This window comes from Amia ocellicauda, chromosome 6 (genome assembly GCF_036373705.1).
Source record: "Amia ocellicauda isolate fAmiCal2 chromosome 6, fAmiCal2.hap1, whole genome shotgun sequence".
Classification (NCBI taxonomy): Eukaryota; Metazoa; Chordata; class Actinopteri; order Amiiformes; family Amiidae; genus Amia; species Amia ocellicauda.
The window spans coordinates 24,302,497-24,316,650 of NC_089855.1; the positions used below are offsets into that span (position 1 = coordinate 24,302,497).

Sequence of the window (14,154 nt, forward strand, 5' to 3'; positions counted from 1 at the left end):
GAAATAGTATCTTTGTTTGAAAATAGAATTACAACCATTGTAAGCAAGTATCTGTGGTGTGTATACAGGCATTTATCTGGAGTTATTAGGGCAGAACTCCACACACACTGAATCTGTGTTTGTGTTTGTGTGTGCGTGTACCAGTGTGAATAATAATAATAATACGTTGTTTTTATACAATAACACAAAATAAATGAATAAATAAATCTGAAAAAATGTAAGATTAGTTTAGGATATATAAATGGAGTTTATATATGGAGAATTTGCATGTACTACAGACCACTGTCCATTTTTTAGCAATATGTTTACTGTGGATAGTTAAGTGTTAATAACACATTTATAATGCAATAATACATGTTTATATAAATATTATTATATTTGTATTTTTGGCAGAAATAGTGATTTATGAGATTATCCAAAAGGCTAATATTAACATAAACTGAGAAGACTTTTTTTGTGACCCTTCATGAGATTTACAAATTCCCACATTACTGGTGCCATAGTTTGAAATATGTATTGCTAAAGAAAACAAGCACAGGACACTTTAATTACCAGTAGCTTATTTCGCTGCTTTTGAAGAAAGCCCTTACACTGTGTGTTTAATGTCACACATTAGTTAAAAAAAATGTTTTGCAAGTGAAGAACACTTTTAAATAAATATATAATCCCCTATGTATATGATCCCATTTACAATTGTATCTATTACATACATTCTTAATACTAGATATTATATTCTTAAATATATGTATCTGCTTTTTGTATTGTACTGCCTGTAACAAACTAAGTCAGCTTTCTTGTACTAAGATCAGTATTTCAGTTAAATTTCAGTCTTTATTTCAATTATGTATTACATTTGTATCATTCTATATACCTATATATATATATATATATATATATATATATATATATATAATACATAGTTAACTTAATTGTGTGTATATTTAAAGTTTAAATAAGGAATAAATACTTCAGACAACACCCCATTCAGTATGTTTTAAAACCTCTTGCTCTAAACGGGTTAAAAGCCTACCCAAAAGTACATTTTTCAAGTGAGTATTATTGCACTGGTGTGAGATTATTGTCGTCTATGTCTAGATTGATTCCAATCATGATTTGATATGTTCAGTTTCTGAGAAATATTGACCAGAATTCAAACTTACATGTAAAGATGTCACATACCAGGTTTCACACTTTAGTATGAGGTTAGTTGATATCCTGTGTCCTTTGCCGGGGTGTTACTTCAGTTACAGTCAAAGATACTTCAGTTACTGTCATTGATTGGATTATGAAATTAAATGAGGATGTACATAGCAACACATGTATCAGCTGTGGAAAATTGAAGCATAACTGAAAGTATACTTGATTACATTCACATTTAATTTTTAATTCCTTTTTATAGTCTATGTGTTTAGCCATTTAAAGGCTTTGGTATACTCCCACACAACATCTACTAACTCCTTATTGTTTCTGTAAGATGAAATATCCCTGAACCACTCACCACTGAGTAAATTAATAGTATTGTACCGTTATAGAGATTCTGGAGCCCATGATATAAACAATTTGATCATTTTCTGTTTCTTTTCCACTTGTGATTGATGAGCTTATACCGGAAAAGGTATTTGAGCTCATTTTCCAAACGTCCACAAAAGAGAACACATCTTCAGATCACTTACATCCGTTAAGAGTGTTAGCATTTGGTTAGTCTAGGAATTGAACTGGTAGGAAAATGTCACTAAAATGTATCTAAATGGAAAAAAAAATTGGGAGAAACTTTCACTTTGTTGAACGTTAAGTTCATGTATTAATTTAAACCACTAAATAATAACATGAGATATTTTGGTGATATTTGTTTGATCACAATTAAGAGTTGGCTTTGTTTACATAATTATTGTTTTACACAACATTGCTATTGTCCTCAATAAAATTACAACCAGAATGTTAACCAATGAAACCTATAACTATGGCATACAGTACCATTATGTTCTGAAACAATCTTAATGGTTTAAGTTTGGAAATTGAAATTGGTATTCATTTAAATGTTAGGATAAAGGTTTACAATATAGGATATCAGCCAGAAAATCTGCTCTATTGATAAATTATACATTGTGTCTTCCTCTAGTACCAAATTCCCCTAAGCACTCTTATCTGCTGATCTGTGACATGGAAAATTGCTGTCATTTCATGAAACTACAGTACCCTCTTTTTCTTTTTGAGAGTAGATAAACTTAGTCATAATTTCACATGAAGCTTTCAAAGCCAATAATACTATAAAACACAATTGCCGATTAGAAAAAAATGAGCTGCAATGTATAGTAAAAAAAAAAAAGCATTGTAATAAAGAGCCATTTTCTGAAACTGTCTCCTGCACTTCCTTCAAGGCAAAACAAAACAAGTAAATTAATGTATTATAAACCAAACACAACCATAAAGCAGAGAGTGAATATTAAGTAGACATACACCCACGTTTACTTGCTTGTGATAAACTTTTTGAAGAGACACAGCTGGTCTGTAGTGGTTTCTGCCCTTCCCCCTCCATAACAGGCTGGTGTGCAAGCACCTCAGCTCAGCCTGCATAACTGTTTGATTGCTTAAGCCTGGTGGTCAGACAATAGGACCATAAAGAATGGCTGCTTCCTTCCTTCCTGTTGAGTGTTCTGCCTGAGTGAGCAGATTCAATAGCACTCTGCTTCACAGCAACACTGGACTCCAGTGCGAGCTAAAATCAACAAAGAGCCATTCTAGGGCATTTCCAATTGCACCTCAGCCAAGTGACTGTGCAGAGGAATACTTTTTTAGGAGATGTGTGTGTGTGTCTGCACTGTTTTGTGTGTGCTAGAGAGTGGGTGCTCTGCGATGTCTCGGATATATCTCTTGGAAGAAAGAAAGAAAAAGAAATAGAGCAAAGCTATGTAGAAGTTTATGTTTAGCTAATTTGAGTATTTGATCATAAACAATATATCTAAAAGTATATTTTTTTAGTGGATTCAGACCAGATCAAAATGTATTCCGGTTTGCACAGAGTCCAAATTAGGGGTAATTTTACACACTCCCTTAATGCACAAATGTATGTATTTATATACATATACATAAATACAGTATCCTCCAGATTTATTTTGCTAAATATAACACTTGCAAAAATAAAAAAAGCAATGCAAAAATAAAGAATATTCATGGAACATACTATACACATTCACAAAATCTGAGTGGAATTAATTTTCTGGTGCCTCCCACGCCTACACATGGTGACATATCAAACAGTGGCACAGAATGTGTTTAGGGAGTCACAGGAAGTGGTTTAACTAGAACACTTTAGCAATCAGAGAGGAAACAGCTCATACATTTGTGAACTGTACAGTCCTCACATTTTTCCACCTTTGTTTTGCAAGCACTGGACCATCCTCCATACAAATGCAGCCCTTTATGGAGATATGACCATTGGGGCAGGCGGACTGAGGTCCATTCTAAAGTCATTTTATCAGCAGAAATTGCAGTTGCTTTGCAGTTATGACTGACCGCCAGGCCAAATCACACCCCATGTCTTTCCTGTGCAAGAAAGTACAACACAAGATAGAAGATGTTATGGGGTTATGTCTCACTGTTTTGTGTATCTCATGGTGAAGAGATCATATCTGATAGTTGTTATGGACATGAGCATGTTCTGCCACGTTTGAAACAAATTGTCATGGTTCATTTTTCATACTTTTCTATTCATTAGAGAGAACCTGTTCTTCTTCTTCTTATTATTATTATTATTTAAAATTTTTGTGTGTGTTGGATATGCTAGAAGATTTGTATTTTGGTTTGTCTTAAACTATTTGACTTCAGGGTTGGTTTGTTTACTCATATCAAGTCACAGTCATCTCTCTCTCTCTCTCTCTCTCTCTCTCTCTTGCTCTCTATTCACAGATGGATATTAGAAATAAAATATAGCTCCTCTATTTTTCAAAGTCTAAACTCAATTTGCACCTAGGTGAGCACATTCACAGGACAGTTTTCAAAGGGTGTAATTTTTTCCTAATAATCTGTGGCGCTTTTGTGCTAGAGCCACATTAAAAAAGCATTTAAGGTTGAAATGCAGCTGAACGCCCCTCTCCAGTCTGAGCTTCCAGTACTCTTCTGAGGCAAGCTCATCCCCATTAGCACACAAATACAAAAACACACACAAACCCAAAGCCCCCTCCAAGAATACCAATTAGGGGCAGGTAGTTGAGGGGCTTAGAAAGCTGAAATAGCCAAGTCCATAGAAAATAGGATGAATACATGAGAGGCTGAATATGGGGTAAACTGTTCGGCTTTTGTCATTTAAAGTGATGTCTTTAACCCTTTGCCTTCACGGGCCTACTTGTCACCAAACCCCTATTGTTTCTAACATTCAACAGTTAAGATAATGAGGGAAAGGAAGTTTAAAAAGTTGAAGTTAAATAATGCATTTCCCAAGCTGAAAATATAGGATTTAAAATACGTTTTCATATAACATAAAGGAGGAGAAATGTTACTGATAATATTAGTCATACTTTAAATAGTAGAATATAGAAAAAATAAAACTATCTTTGTGAACATGTAAACAAACTGAAATTGTAGGGTTTTCAGATATAGTATCTTAAATGATCATTAATATGTATTTAATACATGCATATATAATTAGGGATTAAACTATTTAAATATAAATATAAAGAAGGTATGATAGCTAAATATTGAGGATTAATATTATTTATTTTGAGCTAACTACTCATTAGAAATATTATAGATGTATTAAAGATTGATAATCTTATAATAACATTTTTGTAAGTAAATGTTTTTAATTTCCTTAGACTTGAAGCATCCCTAATCCTATTTAAGTATTTTTTGTGTTTGTTTTTGCATCAAATGCAGGAACAGATCATTTAGACAGCTATAATCTGAGACACAAAACAAACTGTGTTCAAAAGACTAAGAAGCTTGAGCATCACTTTTATATAGGAATATTTGTAGACGTGTTGATCATTTAACTGAAATAGTGCACTTGATATGCTTTTAGGAAATCATTCAGAGATGAGTAATATAATTATAGCCTTGGGAAGAAAAAAACTTCCTGTTCTAAAGGTCATACACGTCTGTTGGACAGGTCAGTAGTAAAACTTAATCAGTTGTGAACTGCAAACATCTCAAACAATGCTACTTCTCCCATGACTTTAGCTCATTTTCAAGTAAACAAAACATGAAAAAAAGGTTTAGGAGGATCAGCAAACAAAAATATATATAATTTCAAGCTACAGGCATTTTAATTGGAACAGCACCTATTTATCCTCAAACCTTGGGTGGTCCTGAGTGCAGGTTTCCAGTTACACAAGTTTGGTAATACACTGATGATGGCACTTCAAGTGAAAAGCCTGCTTCCTAATGGAGTTAAACTAAAACTAAGACCAATGATGTATATAAATCAGAGTTTTGGGCTTTTACACCAAGGAAGGTGCATCTGGGGATCTTGGTTTCCACATCCACATTTTCCCCTAGTCTTCCTGCAGCTTTTGTCTTTCTTCCTTTGCCAACTATAATTTTGTAAAAGACACAGACTATTCAGTTTCATCCCAATTCTTTTTTTTTTTTTTTTTTGGCGTACATTGAAGGTACCGAAATTGTAAATAAAAAAAGTTTCAAATGATAGTACCTGATCGATGAAGAGGTCATCGAATAGGAAACAAATTTGCGAACTGGTATTTCTTGCTATTGTGAAAGTAATTTTAATTATTTTAACCAATATTGTACATGGTAAAGACTTTCACAACCTTACTTTACAGTGAATGTATTGACACAAAAAGCATCAAAGTAAACTGAAATTAATCTTCTAATCTTTTGAAAATATAAGAGGAATATACAAGTGTAGTAAATGTAGTCAGTTTCTGTTTGTTAGTTTTCCTTACTTTGTAATTATGATTTTGACCTTGATCTTGAAGGTGTAATGCAAATAATGGCCATTCAACCGTAACTTTGGAATTCAACACAAGCATCTAGTGCGAGGCATTTACAATTATATTTTAACAAATGGTGTATGCATGGTGTGTACATGTTAAAACTACATAAGATTGAGAGATATGTCTTGCTGTTAATCCCCCCCCCTCTTTTTCTGACATATAATTGTTTTATTTTAGGGTGTGCTTCTCTGAAGCACGTTTTCTGTAGTGTACCATATTTTAATATTTGATATGCCTTTGTGTACTCTAAACATCTGGTACACAGGCTATGAAGCCAAGCTGGTTACAAAGCTCAAGTACAGCATATGCTGCCCTACAGCTAGCCCCATGAAAGAAAGCCTGCAAAATCATTCAGCTTCTCTATAACTTCCAGATGCGGACTTGGAAGAAAAAAAGAAAAAAGGATTCCAGCAATTGAAACTAGTTCCAGAGGACGGCAGCTAACTCCCGTTCCTTTCTTCCTCACTGTAAAGACAAAAAAACTTTTAAATTGTATTTCCTGCTTCCAAAGATGTTTCAGCCAGATTGAAAATATTCCATCAGTTGTTTTCTCACACCTGTTTGGTAAGCGTTGTGTGCGTGTGGTTATAAAGACTATCACCAAAAGTAATCGAACTGACCTCCCTCCACTAGTAATGGATTACAGCAGAGGCTGCATGTTTAGCTTTTATTTATGACAAGCTTATTGTGAGCATTATTATTATTTTATAGTGAGGGTCTGTCCCTCTATTTACACAATAACTTACCATGTCAACTTTGAGCGCATAAGCATAATAAAGGAGAATACAACTGGAAACATTTGAAGGCCTGCAAGGAGTCCTGTCCTTAATCCTATAGAACATCTCTAGGATGAACTAGAATAGCAAATCAGAAGACGATGAGAGAACTGCATTGGCAAAATATTTCTCTGGCTACCTTTCATAAAGGTTATAGCAGCCAAGGGTTTGCATACACCAAATTAAATAGATTGTGAAAATATGTTTCATTGTATTTGTCCTTCCTGATACTTTATAATAAAGTCCAGGAAATACAAATACCTATTTATAATATACTACATACCTAATATATATTGGTTTTATTTTTTTTAAACTGATTGAGAAATTAATGTATGTACCACATGATTTTCACATCCACATTCTGTTGATAACATTTAACTTTTTAAATTAACTTTTCCTAAACCACTTTAATGTACGTTTTGCATGCCAATTGTGATTTTTATTTCAATATTTTACTGTATGCATCATCTCATAGCATACCTGTTCTCCCTTGCTCAAAACATATATATTGGATTCTCAAAAAATATATTTTTAAGACATTCCTTATATGTGGCATACACATTTCTTACTTTCATGGATTGAAAATACATTTTTGTACACCTTGCTCTTAACCCCCTGCTAAACAGACATCTGAAACATTATTATACCAAAAGGGTATCTATCAACCATTGTATTCCTAAATTAAGTATACATTAGTAATATTAAATGTATTCCTAATATTTTCATCAATACTTCCTAAAAATCACAAAAAACTAACAAAAAAAAGATTGATTATCTTTATAATTCTCAAAGGAAGTTAAATTATACTGTATTATATTAATTGCACCATGGTATGAGCTATAAAAAGGCAGATGTTTCTTGAGTGTCTCAAGCCAAAAATATCTCAGAAAATATTTCAGCCTTTGATACTACCTCCTAAATGATGCACATCTTAAATTATGAATGCTAGAAAATAAATATATAGCCTAAACAAAGTATTATATTATATTGAACACATAGTCCTTCACACATAATAATAAAAATAGACTTTGAAAGCAATCTAAAGCTTTCGAAAAACATTAAACCCTCTGCATCTCCTTGTACGGTCATATCATAAATGTATGCACATGTAGCAGTTTTCATTGGATTTCTCGAACTCCACCTACTTCAGTTGTTAATGAAAGATTTCCGTTACTTGGCAGTGAATAGAAGAGAATTAAATTTGACTCGAGTAATGAATAAAATAAAGAAACAAAACCAAGAACTTTATCCAGACCACAAGAACCGCTGATCTCAAAACACTGCAAGGCTTTTAAGAGAGTGTTAAATTAATAAAAAGAAAGAGTGTAGAAATTCTCTAACGGACAACATACTGCACACAAAAAATGAAGACAAATACCATTGTTTAATTTCAAACGTTAATATATTTTCTATTTTATAGTGAACATATGCATCTGATTTGTGTCACCCTTATTTGCAGCAACAACAAAGGTCTTTTATTTTAAAATAGGGTGATATTTTTAAGATGCCTCTTAAAATAAATATTTCTTTTTTATAAAATAATAAAACTTCAAATAAATATTTTTTACACTAAACAATATGTTGAAAAATGAGAAAATAAAGGCTGTTTCTTATGGTCACTGTACAATTTACATGTATAGTAGAGGGGATAAGATTCATGTAATGTTTGACTTTTGTAAGGTAAAATATAATCTACAAAGTACTGATTGATTCACATTCAAAACGAATGTACAACATATTAGTATCATTTTTTTTTTGTCAAGATGCCACTGGTTTGGCACCATGTTTTTCACAGTTGAAATATTATATATACAAAAATAAAACATTATCTCTGACAGAAAAAGTAATTTGCTAATTTACATATTTTGCAAATACTATTCACAAACAATTGGTCAGGAGAGTTTGCAGCTTTAGCTTATCAGTTGTATTAAAAGTCCATACGACTAAATTTTGGACTTGAGCTTCAATAAAAGGTGGGCTTTATCCACAAGCATTCCTAGTTAAAATGGTGGCTAAAAAACAGAAAGCGAGCCACTTCAAACAGCTACATAAACCCCAACCCACTGGTACTACAGTGCCAGAACTACAACTTTGTTAATAGTTTGTTGCCGATGAGGCACATCCGTTGTGATAAGGTGCCGCCTACGTTGGCTTTTCCAAATTCCGAGCTGGGACCTTGGAAATCTTGCAGCAGACGGTGTTGGTGTTTTTGCACCTACAGCCAGGCCGCTTGACCTGGTCGTAGCAGCCCTGGCCGAGCTTAAGGCACCCCTTTGCCGGAAGGTAACACAACAAGCACGGCAGAAAGAGGGACATGAGACCCATGGCAGACCACCGAACACAACAGTTGGACTGACTGCAAGAGCAGGGATTGTCTGCACAGTTGTCCTCATCGTCATTGGAACAGTGGTAAAAGAGGCACTTCACGCAGCAGACACACGTACCGTAGTCCACACAGTTCTGCGCGGAGCACACGCAGCGTTTGTCACAGACCCAACAAGCGGGCAGAACCCGTGGGTAAGTGCACTCCTCGCATTTACACTTCCCACAGTCTTCGCAGCGGTACACATGCTTTCCACGCTCCTCGGCGGCGACGGGCTTAAGCTCCTCCGACTTCAGCTCTGAAGGTTTGGGCTGCACCCTGATTATCTGGTCAGAGGATGCATTCCCCAAGAGCCGCTGCTCAGAGGAAGTACTGCTTGTACTTGTCCTTGTACTACTCCTTGAACCAGTGCTCATTGTACTTGTAGTTCGGGTCAAAGCTGTCCGGGAAGAATTCGTGTGGTGATGGTGATGAGGACCCCTCTGGTTAAACCTCTGCTGCTCCTGCTCACTTGTCAAGCTGGGCACCCTGTCTGTTTTATGTTGAGAAGACTGAGGAGCAATAGGCTTACTCCCAGGTCTAGGCGCCACCATCGGTCCTTCTGTGTACTCATTGGTACTTCTAATTATCCTTATCTGATCAAGTGAAAACACCTGAACCTGTTGAGCCAACGCCTCCCTAGGATCCGGTTCTCCTGCATGCTGCCTTCCACTGTCATGCAGAAGATGCAGCAGGGCAGGAGAACCACTGCCGTTTTGAGTTCTTGTCCCCATCTTTACTCTGAAGAGTTATCCCTCCAGCAGGCGTAGAACACATCTGAAGTCCTACAAAGAAAAATTAAATGAATTAGGAGATGAGTAAAAACACTGTATATTATCCATAACCACCATAAAACATCATATAAACAGGCCTAACTTCACCTATAGCATGTAGCCACAGTTAATATAAAATAAAAGCTTCCACAAATGCAGTTTTTGAAGAATGCATATTGTAAGAAAGTAAAAAATAACAAACTGTTTGGAGACAAAAACATATATACACCCATAAACAGACAAGCTCCTGTCTTCAGCTGTGTGGAAACATTGCTAAAGGTTTTCTCAGGGAGGTGTTAAATGACTGCACTGTAGTTTCCTTAAAATAGTATCTTAAGTAAAGGATCTCCATTTTTAACCCATTTTTATTCATGGTTAAGCTTTACTCTATAAAGTGTTACAAATGTATAGAGAAGGATATTACACTTTAAACTTTTCTGCTTTTTGCATTCAGCTGAACACATCTTAAAACACGCTAATTCATGACTTTTAGCAAAACTAAATTTATAAAATGAACATTAGCTATACATGAAAATAAACACCAGCAGATCTTTTCATTGTTTTGCGATTTAAAACCAAAATATTTTCAGTATGTTCCATTATGTTTTATCTAAAAAAGAATTTAATAGGGATACTAAAATATTGTTATTAAAGACTTTCACATTAGGGACACTTCTTTTTTTTTAAATTTAGTAGCACTGGTATAGGTGTCTCTTGCAAATATGAAATTGGTACTGAAATTAGTTTGATACATTTTTCGAAGTTTACTTGATTTGTTTCAGTTAATCAAGTGTTTTCTTTTTTCATGTCTGTAAAAGTTTCAAGACATTGACTTACATGGGTATAATACTCCTAGAATTACTGTGTTCTGTTAGAAAGTATAAAATACATGACATCTCCTGAATTACAATGTATTAGGCTAGACATTTTAACATAACAAATAGCTCACACCACACTTGTGGATTTCTAAAGAACCTGGAAACTGTGATCCTTTACATTTTCTGAACTGATGACAATAAGGAGGTGCAAAAAATGATAATGATTTTTTTTTTTTTTCTTGCCTGCAAGAAGTCAAAAGTCCCAAAACAATGCAAAGCAAACATTATTTTCTGGTCAAAGTCTAGTTTAATTTTTTTTTTTTTTCAAAACTGTAAGTCCAAAGCATAATGGACTAATGAATAACTGCAAAAGTGATTATGAAAAAGTTACATTTATATCATATAGACGGTCTTTCTGTAAGCATACACACACACACCCTATATCATTTTAAGTATCTCAGAAAGCAAGTATGGGTCTCTCTCTCTCACCAACACAGGTGTAAAGCAAAGCCATTAACTTGCTTTAGGTTCCTTGGCACAAAGATATAAGACCAAAACAACAAACCTACATCATACTGCAGACCCTACCAACTCAATCTCTTTCAAAATGCACAACACATTTTATTTGCATTACTAACTTCGTTTAACGTACATGATATTGTACCTACTGCATTGCACACGTTAACAGAAATATATTGTGAATAGGTTCAAGTTTGTCCCCTATATAAAAAAAACATATATGCCCCATAACATTAAAACATTAAACATTAAAATAATGTAATATATTTGTATTACTTATTTTTTAAATGCATTATTGTATTCCTTAAATAAAGATACATTAAAATAAATAAAAGGGGGAGGGGGGTTGTATTGGTGGTGGTGGGGGGGTAGTTAGTGAAAAGCTCCATTAGAGTAGCTAAGTGTGTGTGATCAGACTAAGGATTAGAGCCAAAGGACTTTACCATTGGGGTGGGGCATTTGACAGACAAATAGCTTAAGAAAAGGAAGAGTAGAAAGTGTCCGATATTACAACAACACAGACCACAAACCAGACTCTGCATCTTAAAATAACTTCAACCGGAATATATAAATAAATAATAAGTACCGACACTTTTACACGCCTTTATGTCTGTGTGTATATATATATATATATATATATATATATATATATATATATATATATATATATTTAAAAATGCATGCATGCGTTCGTGTGTGCATGTATGCATGCATGTGCAGTAATTATGCATATGTATTCTAAGTACTGTAATGAGTTTTGCTAAAAAAAAAAAAAAAACTTTTAGTGCAGATATCTACATATTCCGTGCTGGAGACTTAACTTATTTTGTGTGTGCGTGTTTATGCAGTGTGCTTGCATATCATTATTGTGATCGCTAATATCAGAAACTTGGCGCACACGAGAGCAGCCGCAATGGCGCGCTGTGAGCTGGGAAGCGAGCGAGGAGAGGAGCCGGAGCGCAGCAGCAGCACCGCGCACAGCCGCCCGCCAGCCCGCCAGCCCGGCCGCCGCGCACACACACACACACACACACACACACACGCCGCCCGCACAGCGCCGGCGCACCGCAGCGGCACGCTTTTCCAATGGGATTGTAATGAAATGCTCACCGTAATCGCAGCACTGCCACCCTCTCCTTGTTTTATATATTCTCTTGAATCAGTACAATCCAACCTAGGGAAACACTTTCCTCATCACTCTTCTCTTTTTGTTTTAGTCCAACGGAACAACCCATTCGCGAAATCCAGCAGATCAACAGCCAGGTCCCAATCACAACTCTAGCGAGCAGAGAGGCGCCAGTAAGCGAGGCGGGCGCGACGCGGGGCCGCTCCGTGGAAGAGTCGCGCCGCTGCGGCAGGGCGCTGTGTCGGCCCGGGGGCGGCTGTGCGCGGCTGTGCGCGGCTGTGCGCGGCTGGACGAGCCTGCAGAAGCGCTGCTGTGGTCGCGGGGTTTGGCTGCTTTGCGCACTGAGGTGCTTTCGAGGCGCTCTCGTCTGCGCTTCTCTTTTTTTCTGCTTTCCGGAGGAGGTCGCGTTTATGCAGTAAATGGCGTCATGTGGAAGTGAGGAGGAACAGCACAGTTGTTGTCCCAGAGGATATATCGTATCCGGTCCCAGATCATCGGGCTCGACAGGGTTTGCATTCACCCTGCTCTGTGCCAGCGACTGCCCAGACCTGCAGGGGGACGGGCTTTAAAGACAAACACAGGGCACTGGCACGACGGCAGCGCGTATACCTGCCCAGCAGTCTGAGGACAGGGGGGGAATGGGGTCACCTTTCCACCAGGATCTTAAAACACACAGCTACATACACAAATCAAATAATAAACAGATAAAGTACAGGTGATCAAGCTTGCTTTATGAAAATGAAGTTTGTTTTTTAACTTTGGCAATGTTTTTTTTTTGGCCCACTTTCCCATACATGGAGTTTCTTCAATGAGCTTCAGCCATCAATCAATATATCTCACAATTGTTTCTTCTTCTTTTTTGTATTTTTATTTTATTTTAAGAGTTTACATTACAAATGATGAAGCCTGCTGTAATCAGATGGATGTAACACTGTTCCCAAAATGTTACATTTGCTCTTGGACGAATCCCTCTGAATTGTGATTGTTGGTCTTAGAAACTGTTTAGCTTTCATTAGATCTTCCAAAACAGATGTATTATCTTAGTCTTGGCCTCAGTTCTTAATTTGAACACTCTTTTCATGTTTTAACCATATAAATGAAATGACTCGTGCATATTTAAATCAATAACTAGTTAGTTTGGAAATTATGTTTTAGATTCAATCAATACAGTTGATTTAGTAGTTATATAGAGTATGTATATATACATTCTATAATTTACATAATAAATAAGTAAATAAACAAGTGTATTTAATAATACTAAAGTTTGTGTAGTTTACAGACTTTGCAATTGTAACAAGTGTGCCCTACCCTTTTTTTTAATATGGTCAGAAAGCACTACTACCGACACATAAAAACGCAATAGTGTAGAGGTTTGTTATTTGCATATATTATGAAGTTTTGATTCAGTCCAGGCCTGATTTTGTATTTGTAAGTGATGAGGGGCTGGGCTCCCTCTGCTGGTATGTGTTTGTCAAGTTTTACACTTTTAGAAACCAGCTGAGCTTACAGTTGCAGCCCAAATCTCTCCATACCCTTCATGAAATTAGATTTATTTCTCTTATATTGTTGCAAGTGAATGCTGTCCTTGTATAAATTGGTACCCTTGCAGTGGAGATGAGATCAATAAGTGTTGTTTAAAGCTAAAACAATACTTTGAATTTGTTTCATTTTTAAACTGGAACAACTTTTCTTTTTCAAAATCTGTAACTTGGATTAGTAAACAACAGATGACACCGTTACTCATCATTAGACTTGCACAACTCATAAGAAAAAAAAAGAATTGAAAGAAAGGGGAAATATCAGAATACAGACCAGGGAATTTCCTGATC

At 35.7% G+C, this 14,154-nt stretch overlaps 1 protein-coding gene across 1 annotated transcript; it reads right to left on the minus strand.

Moving 5' to 3' along the window:
• Positions 1 to 8,092: 8,092 nt before the first annotated feature.
• Positions 8,093 to 12,856, minus strand: spry2 (sprouty RTK signaling antagonist 2). Its single transcript, XM_066706689.1, has 2 exons — positions 12,310 to 12,856; positions 8,093 to 9,874 (listed from the first exon to the last, which is right to left on the minus strand). The coding sequence occupies exon 2, from the start codon at positions 9,821 to 9,823 to the stop codon at positions 8,870 to 8,872; it is 954 nt and encodes a 317-aa protein (XP_066562786.1). The 5' UTR covers positions 9,824 to 9,874; positions 12,310 to 12,856; the 3' UTR covers positions 8,093 to 8,869.
• Positions 12,857 to 14,154: the final 1,298 nt, after the last annotated feature.

Coding starts and splice junctions, on each gene's coding strand:
- spry2 (XM_066706689.1), bottom strand. CDS start 9,823: ATGGGGACAAGAACTCAAAACGGCAGTGGTTCTCCTGCCCTGCTGCAT.